Source organism: Pogoniulus pusillus, chromosome 24 (genome assembly GCF_015220805.1).
Source record: "Pogoniulus pusillus isolate bPogPus1 chromosome 24, bPogPus1.pri, whole genome shotgun sequence".
Lineage (NCBI taxonomy): Eukaryota > Metazoa > Chordata > Aves > Piciformes > Lybiidae > Pogoniulus > Pogoniulus pusillus.
In genome coordinates, this window is record NC_087287.1 from 16,927,000 (window position 1) to 16,946,861 (window position 19,862).

General features: G+C 49.2%; 1 protein-coding gene across 2 annotated transcripts in view; it reads left to right on the forward strand.

Annotated features, from left to right (window-relative positions):
• The first annotated feature begins 64 nt into the window (after positions 1–64).
• Positions 65–19,862, forward strand: part of WT1 (WT1 transcription factor) — a 33,651-nt gene continuing 13,853 nt past the window's right edge. For both annotated transcript variants that reach the window (XM_064163824.1, XM_064163825.1), the window contains exons 1-4: positions 65–749; positions 5,148–5,270; positions 5,494–5,596; positions 11,459–11,536. In XM_064163824.1, the coding sequence (XP_064019894.1) occupies positions 359–749; positions 5,148–5,270; positions 5,494–5,596; positions 11,459–11,536 (695 nt within the window). In that variant the 5' untranslated portion in view covers positions 65–358. The remainder of the gene's footprint in view (positions 750–5,147; positions 5,271–5,493; positions 5,597–11,458; positions 11,537–19,862) is intronic.

Sequence of the window (19,862 nt, forward strand, 5' to 3'; positions counted from 1 at the left end):
GGTGAGCAGGCATCCGAGGTGAGGCGTGCGAGGCGGTTGTGCCCCCTGAGTACGGACAGACGGACACAAGCACACCGCGCCCTGCCCTGTCCTGCTCTGCTCTGCTCTGCGAGAAGGTTCAAACCCGGAGGCGATCCTGGAGAACAACCTTTCCCTGTCGTTATTGCCAGCTCCCGCAGGGCTGGACCCGGGGAGCTGCGTCGCGGAGCAAACTTCTCCCAAAGGGCTGAGCTCGCCAGCCTGGTGCCTGCAGCCGGAGCCGGCCTCCGGCTTGGCGGGCAGGGGCCAGGTATCCTGGAACAAGTGCGGCCCGGGAGGAGACTGGCTGCCCGGAGGCAGGCAGAAGGTCTGCGAACAAATGGGCTCTGATGTTCGAGACCTCAACGCGCTGCTGCCCTCCGTGCCCTCTCTGCCGGGCAACAGCAACTGCACCATGCCGGTGAGCAGCGCAGCGCAGTGGGCTCCCGTCCTGGACTTCCCCCCAGGGGCCTCCTACGGCTCCCTGGGGCCGCACTCCTTCATCAAGCAGGAGCCCAGTTGGAACGGGTCGGATCCACACGAGGAGCAGTACCTGAGCGCCTTCACCGTCCACTTCTCCGGCCAGTTCACCGGTACTGCAGGGGCTTGCCGCTATGGACCCTTCGGCGCTCCGCCGCCCAGCCAGCCGCCCTCCGGCCAGGCTAGGATGTTCCCTAACGGGCCCTACCTGCCCAACTGCTTGGAGAGCCAGCAAGCGATCCGCAACCAGGGTAAGACCAGCGCTGACAGGAGACCCGGGCTCGGGGATACGGCCCCCGGGGGCGTCCGTTTAAGCCTCGCCGGGCCGCGCTCGATGTAAACACCGAGCGCAGCCTTTCTCCGCGGCAGCCGGCCAGGGTTAGGAGATCCAGCCCTTCCGTGCCTCTTTATTCTTTTCTCAAGTCAGCCACGTAGCTCCGGGGAGTTTTAGGAGCCACCGGTTGCTCGCCCCCACCATTCCTGCGGGGCAGCGGGCTGCGGCGGGCCACTCTGCCAGTCGGGCTAGATCCCCCGTGGCCCCTTTCCGGCTCTCAGGAGCCTCTCGCCTCGCAAAGGTTTGTTCGGGCTGGGGACGGCGCAATCCTGGAACAGAGATAGGGGTGGTGCCCCGACACATTTCTCTCTGCAAATCTCAGGGAAGAGGGAGAATGAGGATATATGTCGGTGTTACCCCCAAACCTCCTCCTAAATCCGAAAACCGCTGTCCGCATGTCAGTATTTTCCAAGCCCCCTGTATTACCTTCGGGAGTGCTGAATGCTCCCAGGTTGGAAAACACAAACAGGGCCGCCACATAGCGTATTTTCAACATCTCCGAGACCAGGAGAGGCTGCGGTTTGCACAGCCCTGAGAAATTCGCGTGGGCTACACGGCAGAGCGATGGATCATCCCCTGCGTGTGGCACCGGGATCATCGTCTAATCGGTTTTCTTCCAGTGGCTGCAGTATAAACATCTGCTGGCGCAAACATGAGGAGGGAGAGGGGACGAGCTTGTGAAGAACTTGCCCGAGCCTCTTTGGGTCTTATTCCTCCTCCTCCTTCAGCCTGCCTCGTGTTGTCGAGCTCCTGCCCCACACTCCATGGTCCCGAGCGAGGTGCTGGGTGGTTCTGGTCGAGACGAGGCGGGCTGTCAGGGGCTACGCGGCCCAGCAGGAACGGGACGATTCGCCGGGGTCTCGCCGCTTAGGTCGCAGGGTTCTCCGCACCCAGCCAGCAGCTCGGGCTTGTTATGCACTGCACCCATGGGCAACCATGCACCCACAGAGAGGGGCTAGGGGCAACTGGAGGACTCGGACGTTTCCGGATGGCAAAAGGTGTCAGGGCAGAGGTCAGAGCATAGCTGGACGGGCTCGCTCTGTTCCAGTCACCGACGGGTGGCCCGAGGCCGATAAGGGAGCTCGAAGCGACATTTATAGCGAGGACAGGCGATGGCGGTGCAGGGGAAGTGGTTTTTCAGCAGCAGGGCCGCGCATAGACCTCCCCGGGCACCGCCGAGTCGCGGTCCCTATGCTCTGCTGCCTTCGTCTCCCAGCCCTGACTCCTCTGTCCTCCCAGCTCCGGGCTCTAATTTCGGAAACCGCAGATCCAAGGGCCTGAATCAGGTCGCCGATCCCGGCAGGGAAAGGTGGACAGCATTTCTGGAGGTTCAGGCGAGGCCAGGGAGCTCTGCCGAGGAATTTTTTTAGACATTTGCAGTAATTCTAGACACTAGAAAGGATTTGTGATCGCTGGGCCCAAAGAGTAGCGAGAAGGCAGAGAGGAAGGTGAGGAAAATAAATCCAGTACTAGGTGAGTGAGAAGGAAAATAGCTGCGACCCAGCGTCACCCTGTAGTCTGAGCTTAACTTCACCGGAAAGAAACAGAGCCTTTACTGTGCCAAAACACAGAGTCCGCGCTGGGCTTTGCTCGCTTTGAGGACGGCACCGCCAGCCCAGCACACACCTGTGCCTGCTCGAGGGGCCGCAGCTCTACACCGGCCCGGCCCTGGGAGCATCGAGGCCCTTCATGGGCCTTCAGGAGGGAGAAAGACGTTCAAGGGGAGCTAGGACACGGCTCATGCGGTCCGCCCGACCAACCAGCCTTTCCACTGGCGGAGGTGGGGGCGAGGTTTGTTCCCTCAGCTAGGGGCTGCATCCCCGCAAGGGTGGCACTGGGACTTAGCCAAAAGTGGTTTTGCAGCACGCAACGAGCTCCTTTGGCAGGGAAGATTGCAGCGAGCTCCTTTGGCAGGGAAGATTTTGGCAGAGTGTTTGCTTCTATTTGTTGTTGATGGATAAAGTGTTCTGGCTTTGGCTTTCCTCAAGGTTGAACTACTAGTTTTTCCCCTTTCCTTTCCTTTCCTTTCCTTTCCTTTCCTTTCCTTTCCTTTCCTTTCCTTTCCTTTCCTTTCCTTTCCTTTCCTTTCCTTTCCTTTCCTTTCCTTTCCTTTCCTTTCCTTTCCTTTCCTTTCCTTTCCTTTCCTTTCCTTTCCTTTCCTTTCCTTTCCTTTCCTTTCCTTTCCTTTCCTTTCCTTTCCTTTCCTTTCCTTTCCTTTCCTTTCCTTTCCTTTCCTTTCCTTTCCCTTCCTTTCCCTTCCTTTCCTTTTTTAATTTGATTTCTCTGACCGTGGGAAAGACGCTACCTTGACATTTCTGCCAAGTCTGGGATAGGGTGGGGGGATTAGGGAACTCAGGCTTTGAAACCTCTGCCCAATTTTCGTCTTCTCAATCGCCTGTCTGCTTAGGCAGCTGGGAGCCTCCAGCAACTGGATGCCTCCAGCGGGCCTCGTTCTCCAGCAGATGTACAACTTTCAATTATTTTCAGCACATTTTAATCAGACCTGGCTCTGATAACGCCCTAATTAAAGAGACCCCGCTATCAGCATCTCGGTTCAGAACTCGACTTTCTTATCACATTCCTGAAGCTTTGGGTCAGGCAACACCGGAAAATGCGGCCAAAACCGCGTTCTGCTCCGAGCTGAGTTTTGAAGGTCACTGAAAGTCTACGCCTGGCCAAAAGTAACGTAGAAACTGTCAGTGTTTTCTGAAAATTAAAGAGCAGGCAGAGAGAAATGGGGGAAAAGGGAGCTGAAGGCTGAATCTCTACCTTGAGGGACAAGGGAGGAGATAAGGAACGAGGAACAGCTGTGGGATGGGAGCCCCTAAGGTACCAGCTTGTCATCGCTGCTCGTATCGCCGCGAAGAAGCTCTGCTTCTAAGGCAAGGAGAATGTGAGAGAAATTTGGCCTAGGGCAAACCAGCACCACTTCTATCCCAGGGCAGTCTCAGGGACGATTTAAAATCATCGCGAAGGTGAAAGTTTCAAAGTCTTCTGGTTTTCGCCCTCTCCTTTTCTAGTGCTCCCTTCATTTCTCCCGCGGAATCCTGTATATTCATGAAGTCCTCTAATGTCATTGGATTCAGACCGTGCGCCTAGAAAATAAACCGGAGAAACAACTATCGAATTGCTTTGTTGCTCTGTCCCGGTTTATTTTGTCTGACCTCCGCCGTGATTATCTACTGGCAGTGGTGAGCAGAGACCTGCACATCACCGGGCACCCGGCACCAACAGGAACACAGAGCCTGGAAACAAACTCGAGTGCTCCCTGTCCACTAGCAAACTCGCCCGCATGCCACATCCGGAGAGGGCTGTGGAGGACAGCTGGAATAAGCGGGTTAATAGAGGGGTGTGAGGGAAGGAAGGAGCGCTCGTCGGTGCTTTGGTTTCTTTTCCCAGTCCTCGTCGGACTTTCTGTTTTGGTTTGGTGTTTTGTTTTGGTTTTTTTTTTAAGAGTGACTCTCGGAGAGCAGGGTTCTCGGGGTAAATGCTGATGAGCCGAGAAGCCTCTGAGATAATATTACTTTGTAATTACTTTTTTAGCTGAAGTTGTTTAGCCAGCTCCAAGTCATTAATGAAAGTTGGTGTCCAAGCACCTGATTTACGATTTGGTGTCGGCCCAGGGTCAGCAGAGGTGCTCTCTTTCCATCTGAGTCTGCTCGCTGTAGGAAACAAAATAGGCTGTTTATTATTTTGGAGAGCAATTTTCGCTGAAAGGAGGAGTTCTATTTTTTTATGTAGCATTCCACCTTTTTATTGCAGACTCTTCAGAAAGCTTCTCTTAAAGGAAAAAAAAAAAAAAAGAAAGATAAGTTATAAACTGGAAACGACAGAGGAGTACACTGAGCAGATGGGAATCTTCCTCTTTAATATGAACAACAATTAATGAAAACATCCCTTTTTTTATTACTGAAGCCGATCTGTTGTCTTTAAGCACAAACGAGACTTCCGACTTTCCGCCATCGGAGCGGGCTGCCCGGCTCGCTTCTCACTGGGCCGGGGTGAGTCCCACCCGCCCCCGCAGCCTTACGAAGGGCATGTCCTAGGCAAGGGGGTGCGGCGGGACATTGAATGGTGGGACACAGCCTCTGCATGACGTTTTCACCACCGTGGGCAGCAGCACAGTGGGACATCAGCACGGTGTAATGAGCGCTCAACGTTCCTACAGCCCGCGGCATGCCGACGGGCGGTGGGAGCCTGCAGCACTCCGCCGGTTGTGGGCTGCTCTCGCTCGACGCCTGGACGGAGATCGCGGGGAGCTAGCGGCCGATAGGGCTCAAGGTTCCTCCTAACCTTTCTGTGATCTCTTCGGCAGGTTACAGCACCGTGGCGTTTGACGGGACTCCGAGCTATGGCCACACGCCGTCTCACCACGCTGCTCAGTTTACAAACCACTCCTTCAAACACGAGGACCCCATCAGCCAGCAGTCCTCGCTAGGTAATTGCAGCCTTTGCGGGGTGCAGACTTCATTCCCGCCCCAGGGGCCTGTCTCAAAGAGAGTGACACCGGAGTCGTGCCTGTTCACCACTCCCCAGACCTATCATGGAGATAGAGCTTCACAAACGCTGGAGGACAAGGCCCTGGAGCCCCCTCTACAGCGCAGGGTGAGGGGAAAGGGTGGGCCGCCGCAGGGGTTAAATTTTTGCCGCTTTCTCCACAGGTGACCAGCAGTACTCGGTGCCTCCTCCGGTGTACGGCTGTCACACACCCACCGACAGCTGCACGGGCAGCCAGGCCCTGCTCCTCCGGACTCCCTACAACAGGTACCTCCGCCGGCAGCGAGCTTCGCCTTGCCTTCTTTGCGCGGGTCTTTGCCTTGACGTAGGCTCTCCACCATGCCGTTCAGATAGCTTTGTCCTTTCAGCTAGGAAACAGATTTAGTTTTCCTTTCGCAGGAAAAAAAAAAAAGAGTTCACACTTAAAACGAAACAAAACAAAACCAACAAAATAACCAAAAAACACACAAAAAACCCCACAAGAAACAAACGAAACCGAAAACACACACACCTCTCCAACAAACAAAAAAACCCCTAACCAACCAAAAAACCCAAACCCAGAAACAGACAAAGAAAGTCCCCTATTCCCCCAACAAACACAAAAGACCCTGCGCCCTCCACGCCGGGCCTCGCAGTGTCTCAGAGCTGTTTCCCGCGTAGCCTCATCCTTCCGAGCCCTTGCGGTGGCCGGCGCTGGCCGAGCACCTCCCGCAGGGCTCAGGCGCGTTGCTGGGAGCCGCTCTCCGGCAGCGCTGATTACCGGCTGCCGCTGGAGAGCGGGAGCCCGCCTGTCCCGTAGACTACGTGTGCTAAGGATTTGGGGTTTGGCTGCGGGGCTCCGCCACAGAGCCTGGACCAAACCGTGCTCCAGAGCATCCCGGTCCCTTCTGCCGCATCTCAGCCTGCAAGTTGCCTGCTCCAGTGACAAGATCCGATGTGCAAGAAGCGCACCCGCCCTTCCCGAAGGCCTGGAAGGTGTGGGAGGGATCGCTGGTGAGCAGCAGCGATGGACAGAGCGTGGTACATGCAATTAAATGTCGACTCTGTCCAGGGGCTTCATCTTGCAAGACCAGAGCCCCCCAATGGCTCCTAGGGGTGACGGCGACTGGCCTGCAGGAAGGTTATTTATTTAAGACGGAGCAATGAACCGATAGGATTTCCCTGTTGAGAGAAAGGTGCGTCTGAAGATCTGCTGCGAGCACGAACTCTGCCAACAGCCGAGGCCGTTGCAAGCGCGGCTTCGCTTTTTCATCGGTCTGGCTTGGGGGCTGGGCGTGTCTCTTGCAGTTTTACAATGTGTTTAGTGAGCAAAGAAGTTCCCCAAAATTTATTCTTCAACTTTTTGTGAACTTGGAGCCTGTCCCATATCTTGAAGTTGCTAAGTAACTCCTGCACGCAAAAACAATATGCTCCGCAAAGGAAGCCGTGCGGCTCCTTTTGTAGGCAGGTTATATCACCCCCGATTAATCAGCACTGGACATGGGACAACAAAATTCTGTCACTTCCAGAAGCCACTTCGCTAACGAACGTGAGTTGACGTCAAGGGAAGGAGGGAATGAGGTAATGAAGGAAGGAAAGAAGCCTATCCAGAGAGATTAGCTTGCAGAATAATTGGCGGGGTGAAGTGCTTCGCTGAAGTGTCAGAGATTGCTCGCCTTGCATGGAAATCTATAAATATGATTTGTAGGGAGGCTTGGGGAGGGCAGCTCCGAGCCGCCACGGTCAGCTACCGATCTCCCCAGCCTCACCGCCCTCTGGAGCTTGCTTCTTCCCCGCTCCCGTGTCGGGGTTACCTGCACAGCGGGCGCTCCCGCCTGCAGAGCTTGTACCTGTTTGTCCGTTTTGTGGCGCGACTTCGGTCCTGGGTGGTATGATTCCCATAGGAAACCCCTGCTTGTGCAGAGAGCTTTCTGCTCCACATGCCCTTGCCGGGAAACAGTGGGAAGGGTTGAGCACAGCCTGGTAGCTCCCGAACGCAGCCACTCTCTGCTCTGCTCCTTGGGAGTTTTAGTGCTTACTTCGGTAGGATAAGGATTTAAGCCCTTAAACCTCACGCAAGCCAATACTGATGCGTGGGAGTCTGAGTCAGGGCAGATCTTGTTCCATGCCGAGGGCAGTTCCAGTTACACGAGGCTTGCTCCAACACCTGAGCCTCAACAAGTGGGTGAGCTCGGCCCGGTCTCCCCATGTCCTCTCCTGCACATGTTCAAAAGCATCTGGGTAAAAACGATGTTACTCCTACACAAGTGTTCTTTCTAAGAAGTGTTGTCATGAAAGTGGGTGACTAGTTACGGTGCAAAAACGTGACGCATAAGGCACATTTCGAAGGGCCTGAAATCCGCCCGCATTGTCCCGGCCAGTTTTCACACCCAGATAATCGGGCGAAATCTGTATTGCTGGTTTTGTTAAACCAACATTAATCCCGTACCTTCTTTTTGAAGATTTATTTCGTTTTTCGCGGTTCGGCGCAAGTTTGGCAGCTCAGCGTTGACATGTATGGCCGCACCTGAGCTGCGGGGTGACAGGGACGTGGCACTCAAGCTCTCCGCGGCCATGTCCGCTACTTGCTCCGTGCACATCTCATCGCCACCGCTGCGTGGGGTGCTCAGGGGATGGTCTCATCCCCCTTGTGACAGGGTCTCTCTCACTGGCTGAGGAAAGCAGGCGCTCCCGTTCGCCTGTAGTGGAGGAGAGGGGTTAGTGTGGCAGGAGGAATCGAGCTTGGGAATGGGACGTTCCCATGAAATGGAACGGGTCGGTGCTCACCCGGTACCGCCTTTCCTTCACGCCTCCCTAAGACACTCGAGTAGCACACAGGCGTCGTATTCCCTCGCCCACGAGAGTGGGCGAGGCTTTGGGTCCTCCCAGCCTACACCCGCAAGAAAGTATCTCCGAAGAGATTCAGGAGGGAACCACCTCCACCTGATGCTCTCTTGCCTCTCTCCTCCGTCTCATCAACTGGGTACAAGAGCCCGAAAGAAGCCGCTCTCGTCTTTCCTGCTCCCCGCGGTCCTTCGGCCCAGCCCGATCGCTGTCAGCCCTGCGGCCGTGCGGGGAGTGCTACGCAGGCCTGGGGCTGAGGAGCGTTTCCTTCCCTCCCGTACCAAGGCAAAGCAGCCGGGAAGGCGATAGCTTGAACGAAACGGTCGAAAGATCGTAATTCTTATACTGGAAGCAAAAGTATCGCTGAAATCTCTCGCCTCGGCAAGTTCTTGCTCTGTGTTTACAGCGCAGCTCGCTCCTCTGCCAAGGAATACTGCGCCTGTTGCTGATAGCTGGACATGGATGACAAAGCCTCACAGATTGCAAGTGTGCTTTGGATGGCTAGCATTTGTGGGTCTATTAAACTGGTGATGTGAACTTTTCTACCTCGCGCTGTTTAATGTAGTAAACATGCTCTTTGTTGAAAATTTACTGTGAGTCACACTTACAAGGACTTTAAAAGTGGAGGAGTCTCGGTTCAGATTATAGCTTTTTCTGTGCAGAGGTCAAGAACTCGGTAATACTGTAATGCAGGCCAAAACAAACTCTATATGATCTACTACTGGCTTCCTTTTAAGTTCTCTTTTTGCTCAGCGTTGACTTCCTTTTATTCCACTCCAACTTACATTAATTCCCGCTGTAGAAATGTCCCGTCCCCCCCCTTCCTCTCGTTCCTCTTTAAAAGCATCTCTGTAATGAAAATAAGTTATTTTTAGTGTCGTCTTTGTGGCCCTTTGGAGGCCCAAGGATTCTGATTGGAATCAATGCAGGCACATCTCCGGAGACCCCACTTTCCTTCTCATTATTCAAACCTCGTCCAAAGGCGAGGTTTGGAGAGGAGCCGTTAATTCCATGAGATCACCTCGTGGTACTGTCGATAACAAACCATGGCGAGGCGTAAATGGAATTGCAGATGTCCTATTCTCTGTCACACGTCAAATGCGAGATGTTCAGTCCTACGTCGATGCCCAGTGCGCCCCCGGGCGAACGGCGGACGGCGCGGCCGTTCCTGCCTCCGGGATTATTGGGGGTGATCACCTGCCTCTCGGCCCTGGGCCGCTTTCACAGGGCTTGGCCAAAGCTTGGGCAGTCCGGGTTTTTTCTAGATGTAAACCCCGCAGGGTCGTGGGCTCAGCACCTCCGCGGGAAAGAAAATTTTCCTCTTGGCCTCTGCTGGCAGCAGAGATTACAAAGACGCCTCTGCATCCGGTGTGGTGATGCCCTTCCATGTGCACCCAGTGCCGGGATATAGACCACTCGGGGCGTGCAGAGAGATCGCAGCGTAGTGGGGCTGGCGTGGGGTCCGATCTGGGCAGAAAAATTGGGGTTTGTCTCTGCCTCTTTTCCGAGGGCTACGCGGGCGGGCCACGGCCAGCTCCCTTCACAGGCTGAAGCCACCTCGAGCTCCGCCGTTAAACTCTTGTTTGAGCTGCAAACCCAGGAGTGAGGCGCGGCCGTAAAGTCGGGGAGGGCAGGAGGGAACTTCAGACTGGGACGTTGCGTTGGTTTCAAAGAGGTTTGTTTTGGACACTGTCACCCAAAGGCGGCACGCAATACAGTGGCTGCGAGCTAGTGACAAGATGAATAAGTGTATTGCTTTATGAAAAAGCAAAGGAGGGGAAAAAGTGGATATCGTGGGGGAGGCTCTTATAAATGAACTGTCAAGCGAAAGAAAGTTAAAGGGAAATCTCCTGCTGTAAATGCATCGGGCGGGCACTTCTAATAAAAATCAGGGTCCTGGAGGAATTAATTACAGCAGCATTACAGGAAGAATTCGTGGAATTGCAAAACGTAGTTGGCACAGACCAGCACGGACTGCTATTGCAAATGGGGAAACTGCAGGAGAGTTTAACAATTCCTGAGCTGATATGCAGGACATTGTAGTAGCATAATAGCAGTTCAGACATACTAATGAATAATAGTGTCCAGTGATACTGACAAATGGTATTACGCATACTTCGGGATTGAAGTCACTTAATTTGTTTTTATATGCAAAAGCTTCCCACTGGAATCTAACTTTTTTAGGTCGCCTCTACCTGTCGCGAAGGAAAAAAGTAAGAACAAAAAATACTCTCTTCTAATAACAGACTGATATCAATTCACCGCGTCGAGTGACGTCCAGCGAGTTTAGGTGTAATTAATCATGGGGAGACCCTCGTCCATTGTAAGCGGCTGTTACGCCGGCATCAATCACGGACCCGGCCAAGGGGCCCGGGAGCTCCCGCCTCGCTGCCCCCGCGCCCGGCCGGGGAGCTGCGCGCTGGGAAGAGCCCGGAGCGGAGGAGTCTCCACAGTCAGCTCCAGGGTGGGGAGGAGGAGGTGGCATGCCACGGGCGGCGGCACCTCTTTGGGCTTTGGTATATAGCGACGGAGACCCTGCCGGGCTAGCGTCTCCGCAATGGCAGCGGCCGCGGGACCACCCCTGCCCCCTGCATCTCGCAGTCGTTCACCGCGACGGCGCTGCCCGGGTTTGCCGCTTCAAAGTGGAAAGCGGTGTTCGGGAAGCCACGGTCTGCCGCATCCCCCCGAGCTGGCTTCGATGTGTATCGGCGGGGAAAGAGCGTGTTCCAGCGGTGAGCTTCTCTTATCTCTCAGCCACTCCATTTTTCTGCCGCTTGTCAAGCCCCTCTATGTAGCCACATCCATCACTGGCCACGATAGATGCTGCACTCCATTCACTGCGTGGTCTCTCGCTCTCCTGATTAGAACAGTTAACAGATTTGCCTTTTTAAAGCAAATAACCTGCTTCTTTACCCCCCCGGCCGCCCGTATTCATTTTCTCGATCTCAACGTGTCAATATTGGGTATTGCTTTTCTGTACGGAATATGTTTTATATCCACACTTCCAGCTATTTACAAATGGTCAGGCACTCATAATGAAAGGGACTTTTCAATCCATACCCTTTGTTTTCTTATACTTAATTTTCTTTAAAAAAACCCCAAACCCAACAAACAAAACAAAACAAAACAAAACAAAACAAAACAAAACAAAACAAAACAAAACAAAATGTCGATACAATGAATTATATAAAATTAAATTTCTACTGTTATATACCTAAGCATCGTAACAGGGAACGCTGTCTTGGTGTATTGGTTTTAATTTGGTCGCTATGATTTTAGTTCTAATGCTACCTGTTTTCACAACAGTGACAATTTGTACCAAATGACCTCACAGCTTGAGTGCATGACGTGGAATCAAATGAACTTGGGATCTACGCTGAAAGGGTAAGGCGCTTTTCTGTTTTAAACTTCTGGTGTAGTGTAGTTCTACTACTGAGCTAACTTTATCTTGCATTTTACGAGGTGAATCTGGTCACTACCAGGAACAGATGCTGGCCAGTTCGGACAGCGGCTCCTCTTCTGGCTGTAGTTTACGGGGTATGTTAACAACACGTGTAGTATATTGAGCTAAGTGCTCGGGCGCTGCCCAGCTCAGGCTCTTCGGGTGAAGCAGCAATAGTGAAAGGCGCAGCTCCCAGGGCAGTCTGCAGCTCCTGATCTGCCCCGCGGAGCTACAGCTCAGCCGAGGATCCCTGGGCAGGGCAGGACTGGGAATGGGCCTGAGGCCAGTGCCGAGGGGGTTGCGGTAGCCCCTCCACGCTCTCCTCCTCGAGCTGTCGCCCTTTCCTACCATCCCTCTTCCCTTTCCCTCCCTTCTCCGGGCCCTGCGTCCTGTGTCCCGGCCACGCCGCCTCCCGGCTTCCTTCCTCCTGATCATTGTCGCCTTCCCACCTGCCGGGAAGAGGCTCCGGCCCGCCTCCCACGCGGGGCTTCCTGCCGCGGGGAGGGCAGGAAAGCCTCCAGGCGCCGCGGGGCCCCGCCGGGGTGGCGTCCTCCCTGGGGGGGACACGGGGCTCCAGCCCGGCCGGGCAGCCCAAGCCCACACCCGACCTCCAGCGCCCTCGGCCCTGAGTCTGAGCGCAGCACGCCGAGGAAGGCAGGAGGGAACGCGCGGTGCCAGCACCAGGCCGCACGACAGCCGGTGCCTGTAGTAGCCCTGCTCGGAGTTGGTTGGCCTTTGGCGTACCCAGTGAGTGTCAGGTGCAGACCCAACAAGTTGGTACAATACTGTATCTTCACCTTGTTTGACCTACGGTCACTAACACGAATGAAAGAGACACCTTTAGATCTTGGCCAAGATAAAGCTGAAGATTGCCTGTTCTCCCCTGGGTAGATAATTGGCTATGAAAGCTTCCCCGTCAAAGATAGGTACTGCCAGCTTGCTTTGGGGTGTTCTCAGTGTGCAGTCTCAAGTGCAGAACAGAAGTCCCTACATAGATCTATGCTTTCATGTAGTCTTCCATGAATGTGAGAATCTCGTTCAAGATGGACTCTGTGTACAGTGCTGTGGCATGATTATGTATCTGCTTCTAGCTCATTCACAAATGGTGTTTGAAGGTTAGAGGAAGAAGATAGTAACATAGTAAACTATCTGTACTGAAATGAAGTAGAGAACTGAGCCTGAAGAGAGGTCTGTCATGGAGCAATCTTGTGGCTAGAGAAGATTCCCAGATCCTACAGTTGTGTACTGTTGCTGCTGGTTCTCTCCTTTTCAAGGTTATTTCCTATTTTTTTTAAATAAGTGTTTTTTATTTCCTCTTTAATCTGTACCCTTTAAAAATAATTCATTGCAATATTAGACACTGTTTTGTCTCTTCTGAAGAAAATATCCTGCGACATGGAGAAACACATCAACCTTGACTGAGGTCCAAGTTATTAAAGCAAGGAAGAGGTTATTCTTTGGGGAACTCAAAGAGAGAGAAAAAAAAGGACACAATAGAAATATTAAAGGAGCACTGAACAAAATAAATGGCTTCTTACTTGTCCAGAAGTCAGACTGTTAGCAGCCTAAAGTATGTGACCTAAGATGCATGAAAGGAGGGGGGTGGGAAATGAAGAAATCAAGATGAATGATCTATGGTAAAACAAAGCTGGAAGTTTTGGTATAGGCCAAGATTGTAGAATCTGTGGAAAATCAGTGCTAGACATAGCCTCATCACTGGTAATATGAGCCAAAATAGTTATCTGTCTTTTCTGGCTGAGAGTTACAATACACAGTACCTCCAATCTTGGTTGCCATGAACATAAGGTATTCTTCCCAAGATTTACATCTTTAAAATAGATGAACTGTTCATAAGTGATTCCCAGGCGTTTCGTATTTCAGATGCTTTTCTCAATCTTGTAATTTAAGAAATTTGGAATCAATCTTTCTGTTGAAATATGGAGCTTCTAGGTTCTGTCTGATGATGACAGTCCTTGTTTAGCTTCTTGCCTTGAGTTCTCCCCAGTGCTTCTTCCTGGCTTCAGTGAGCCTTTTTTGCACATTGTAAGCAAGAAGAAAACATTAACTTCTGCAAATTGTTAGAGATTATGCATAAATTATATAAAACTTATGGGCCATACCCTTTGTGCTTGACAGCAAACCACTTCAGTAGCTTGCTTTCTAGGTTCACATTCAGCATAAGTTTAACATCCTGAAATGAAGCTGTTGCCATCCATTTCAGGTAGAGTTAGTTAACAACTTCTGTGCTTAATTTATCTAGCTGTTTATCGGACAAGTTTCTGGTTTTAGCTGTTTAGTGCCTTGCCAATATTTGGCTGGTCAGCTCCAGAATCTCCTTGCTCCAGATTAAAAGTTGGACATTTGACAGGGAATGCTGTCAGGTGGCCAAAGCTGTGTCCTTTTCTGTCACTGAAAAGATCATTCCTGTTGAAGTGCAGCCTTATGAGCAGTCCTGCTTGTGTGTGATCAGAAGAGCCTGGCTTCTAAACTACGAAGTGACTTTTATCTGCTCCAATCCTGCTTCTACCTATGGCTTTAAGGCCTTAGAAGAGTTTTTTCCTGAATGGTTTTTCTTCCCTGGGTATTTAAATGTCAGATATTGGAACTGTGGATAAGATTGTCTGTCTTGGTGGGTTTTATTCTTTGAGTGCTTTCAGTAGATATGAATGTTAGGCATGACCTGAGTGATAAGCAGAGGTGTGGATTTAAAGGTATGGAATGGAGTACCTGCTGAACAGTCGACATGAAGTCAGCAGAGATGTTGTCTTCTGGCAGCGTGCAGCAACATGATGGACTGGCAGGGCAAGAGGAAAGAGGTGTAAATGGGGAAGCAGATGGAAGAGGCTACAGCATGAATTCTAGATATTTCTATTTGCTGGCAAACCAAAAGGGCTGAAGCCCAAATGAGCTTTTCTCTGCAAGGTGTTGTCCCTGTAGAAGATGGCAGCCCACTACTGCTACCATATAGTCCAAGTGAGTCGATTATGTGTTGTAGAGTTTTGCTTAGTTTCTGAACAGCAAAAGTTGAGTTCAAGCTGTGCTTACAAACTGTATGAGGGAAGAACAGTGACTTGTGAGCTAGTGCCTTCATTATGAGTTGTCCAGGGTCTTCTCTGTCACCTTCTGAATTTTTGGTAGGCAAGAAGGAGGGCTGGCTTGTGGTCTGTGAGAGCTGTCACACAAACCGGCAGTTGGAAGGATCTGTAAGGACAGCTTCATGATTAAGGCATTGTACATCACTGTGGGACTGGAGTTTATCTCTTCAGACTGTTTGGTGATGGTTTGTTCCTTGTCTTGTGGTAGTTTGGAGCAGTTGAGATTTAGTTTATACTGCTGCAGGAAAGTCAGAGGCTCATTTGTTTATTACCCTGAGAACTCAGCTCCTGAACGTCTCAGAATGGATGTCCCTTCATTTTCTGTCCTTGATATTTTTTGTGTTGTTTTCTTGTCTGTCTAATGTGGAGAATATTACTTCCCTTCACAGTGTTGTCTCATGACTGAAAACTTCTACATGATATTTTGAGGAGCTCTATATAAACGTGACATGGAAATAACTTATACGAAACAGGACATAACATGGCAGGGCACGCAAGAAATGTAGCCACATAGCCAACAGCATGGCTGAACAGAAATGTTGCACAGTTATCTCTTCAGCTGCTCCTAAAAGTTGTGATCCATGTTTCCAACAGTCACCTGCGATCAAGTATATAGCCAGAGAAACTCTTTTGGTTTTACTTGAGTGTTAAATAGTCAGCGTGTTCCGCAGAAAATGAGTATTTATTGTTGTTTGCACAGGCTCACTGGAAGGAAAATTTGGTGTGATTTCCATGGAACACTATTAAAGCCACTTCTAAAACAAGAGAGCGAGCAATTATTTTGTCTAGCAGTGAATCACAGTATCACAGTACCAACCCTGATGATACTGTGGTACTGTGATACTGTGATACTGTGAATTGTGAAGCTATTTCTGTTTGGCTTTACTGGTATAGGTAGTAAAAATTTAGAGGTGCAAAGCTTCTTCCCCGAGCTTAGTTCTGCAATCAAGATAACTTAGAAATAGAGAAAGCCCTATTGTCTCTAGTACTGAATTTCCCTTTCCCCATTGATAGCCAAGTGTCTCATTTTGAAGAGAAATGTTGGGTGAAATCTTGATTCCACTCTTGTCCATGGTAAAAAAGTCACAAGCCGACCAAAACCAAGTCAGAGAAACTAGGGTCCCCTGAAAACCCAGTGCCCTCCTCTCATCAGTCGGCTGCTTTTCTCATTGAAGGTGGCAGAAAGGCTGTGAAATCACACTTTTTAATATCCCTTTGCCTTGGAAAGTGCAGATAAAAATGCAGCTTTATACTCTGCCCTCTGTAATAGTATCAGACAAAAAACAGGCTGAAACATGATCTTCTATATAACTAACCAGAATCTTTTTGCTCTCTCCATACATAGTTTTCCCAGGGTGCTGGATGGTAAATATTTTAGCAGAGGGAATTAACTCCACTTTTCTTCCTTTATGTTCTGTTATCAATGGGACAAGCCCACACCCTCACTTTGCCTCATTTTTGGCTCTGTTTCTAAACCCTAAAATTCCTGTTCCTGCATTGAAACACAATTAAATTGATGCTTAATGTGGTGCCTGTTTTATGTAATCTTGCTTTCTGGCTTTTTTTTTTGGTTCATTCTTCCAAGTCTGAATCTCATGAATCAATGTGTATTCACATTTCAGCTGAAATTTTCTAGCTCTCCTCAGTATGCCCTAAAGCTTCCTTTTTTTTTTGTTTTGTTTGTGAAATAATAATAAAAAGCTTAACTCTTCAGATTAAGTTGTAACTGCTTTATACATTAGACAGACAGTTTCAGTTTAACAAAGTAAAAATGGTGTGAGAGAGAAATTGCAGCTTGATTATATCTTCAGATATTCAGATTAGAATGTCATCTTTTATGATTTTTTTTTATAACCACTTAGATTGATACAACTCTCTAAAGCTGCTCTGTTTTTCATCACACATTCTCATCTGTAAAACCTTCATTTTTATTAATCTTTGTACAATCTGTACAACTCTGAGATGAATCATTTTAAAAGAGCTACTCTGAGAGTGTCGAGGATTTGCTGGGCTAATGGTAAAAGCAAGCTCTTCTAAATGCTCCACTACACAGAGCGCTTGCTTGGCGCTTTGTGTTGCCTAAGTATCAGTCTTTGTTTCACAGTTATCTAGAATTACATTTTATGGCTGTGTTTCCAGGTCTGTTTCTGGCTGCCTAGAACCAGAGAACAAAATATACTGAGTCCTTTTTTTCATGAACTAACTCGAATGCTAAATATTTATAGTGCAGTTCTGCCTTTGTGCAGTTCCAATTGAAGTTTGAGGGAGTCATACGTTTAGGAGTAAATATATGACAAGTAAAAAGTAGACTGGGAAGCCAAATCCTTCTGTCCTTGCTCGAAAAATTCTGTTGGATCCTGGCAGGACAATTTGGCTTCATCTGGACTTGCTTACTTTTTGACTCCTTGTAGGATTTGTGGAGTCTTCAGTCTAGTGTCTCTCCTAAAAAGAGCTCTGGGCCTTATAGGTGACTTTTTTTTTGGTCTTTTTTTCTGCCTTTGTTAATTCAGCTGTTCACTCCCTGATTACTCCTTGGCTTTAACTGAATTTCTCCTGGGGACTACTGACCCCCTGAAGCTGGGGAAGACACAGAGTAGGAGCTTTGGCCATGTTCTCAGCTGTGTTCTGAATGCACTTGCAGCAGGGCAGTGAGCGGCTCTCTTGGCAGTCCTCCAAGCTGTTGTGGTGTTGCCTGAGAAGCCCATCCTGCTGGGAGGGAATGTGTGGGTCCTGTTCCCAGAAGCCTGTCTCTTCCAAAGTATCAACGTTTACCTACCCTGGATTATCACTGTCCATCTGAACAGCACAGTGTCATCTCTAATGTGTCTTTTTAATTTATAGTGCATGTATTGCTAGTGGATCTGGGGTGTGCAGAGTACACTTTGTTGGAAATCCAGGTTGTTATCCAGTCCTGAGAGTCTATCAGGACAGTTTTTCATTATTATACTTACAGACTTGGTGGCCTAAGTGTATCAGGCATTGTCTCTCTGTGTATCAGGTGTTGTCTCTTTGCCTAGTCGAACAGAGAGTGCCTGGCTAGAAAAGATGAAAGTTAAGCAAACTCATGCCCTGCTAAGATTTCCATTTAGTTAGAGCATGGCAGGTATGGATTCATCAGTTACTTACACTGCTCATGTATGGGGGCATTGCATCTGACCAGTATCTCTCATATGCAGTGAAGCAGGCACCTGAGTTCCAGTAATGTATTGGGAGATTTATATTGGTTCTTCTACCAGTGCTTTTAGTTTAGCATGTAAGTTGCAGCAACATGAAACAAGCCAGCTGTGCAAACTGTGATGTAGGTTTAGTCATATGCATTATGGATGCACTGAGTAGAAAGGCTGGATTTAAAAAGAAAATTGCATTTCACAATGAGGTTGCTGTTGGTGCAGAGCAAGGTAGAAGTTCAAAAGGGCAGTGACTGGAAAGAACATTTACCTGTGAATTTCTGTCTCCCTGAAGGCCAGATTATTCTATAGTGTTTAATGGTGAACAAATAATATTTGAACAAAGAAATCTCAGGTGATCCATTTTGCTGTCACCATCCATATGACTATGCTGAGTACCAGCCCATGTTGATGGAAGTGTGCCCAATGTAAAATGAGAACTTGATTATTAAAGTATCTCTCCTAAGGTGCTGGTTAAGTGGATGACTATTCATTACTTAGTATATTATGGTCCAAGAGGCTCAGAAAGCAGGTTTTAATCTTTAAGGTTTTGCAGCTGTATGTACAGTTTTGGTGAAGTATAACCAGAAATAATGGGAGGAAATAAGAAAAAGGCAGAATGTTGAGGAAGGCTTCCCAACTGTGCAATAAAAAATGAGATGGAGATCATCTGGAGGACACCTCCCATTCATAGAGCCATTCCTTAGGGCACAGACAAGATCTTTGTTCTGCTGCTTATTCCTGGGAGGAATTATTTCAGAACTGACTGGGCTTTACAAAAATAGTTATCACAGGAAGGTGGAAACCATGTGAATTTGTAAGGAAAGTTAGGCTGTGTTTTATGGTATAAGCTTTTACTGTTCTTCCTTACGAAGTGTCTCTCCTGGGAATTCTTCTTATCTAACTTTGTGCCTCTTGTTTATTGTAATGTGTGAGGTTGCTAGCACAGGCATGAATGAGAGGTTACACGGATACTCAGGGTGACTAATACTGAAGTTCATGTTTACCCTTGACTTGCTACTACATTACAGATCACCAATAGCTTCTACTGCAGGACTTCCTCCTATAAATGGTAGCTCTCATTTAATTTTGGTTTCTAAGTGCACTGTTAAATTTGTGACCAGCACAGGTGTCACCAGGGGTTCAACCTTTTCTCTGGACTTGTGCCTTTAAACAAAGAGGAACATTCAATGATGATAGGGAATCTGAACTGAGCAAGTGGTGAAAGCAAATGGTAGGTTGTTACTCATATTAGGGAACAAAAGGCCATTTCTGGGCCCTGAGCAAGAGGAGACCCTGTTTAGCTGGACATGGTGTGTATTTAGAGAAGAGTTTAATCCATTTAAATCAGATAACAGTATCTTACTCAATCTTTTACTACAGATTTACCTACAAGATCAGAGATACTTCCTTGTGGTCACTCTATAACTTAGTTCATTATCATCACCTGTTTGCCACTTAAAATTGAAATAAGCAGAGTATAGCTGCTTCAAAGGTGTGGCCTTTGATTTGGATAGCCAGATGGGGCCAGGATTTGAAGCTAGCATTTCAAACAACAAAAGGATCGATCTGAAGGAACGCATCTGCCAGGTGGCAAGGTCCTAAAGCTGCTCTGGGGATGAATAATGTGGAATGCTGCAGTAAGAGCTGTTCCCAAATTCTGCTGCCCTCTCATTTAGTGAGGTTCACAAACTCTTTAGTCTTCTCCAGCATTCTAGTTCCACTGACTGTTCTGCAAATAACTTAAGAGGTTTAAAACCTCCTTGTAATTCTACTCTGCACATGAACTTTGAGTGAAGAGAAAGGAAGGACCAGTGAAATGAGAGTCTGGGCCTCGGGGACCCCTTCAGATTGCTATTGCAAGCATTTGGCAAGGACTGGGATAACATCCTCTGTATCCATCTTTGTCCCTAGCTGTGTGCCCTTGGGCTTTGTTCTGGGCTTTCTAATTTCTAGCAAAGTATAGCTCATGAACATTTACCATTGCCAATGCACATTAATTTATG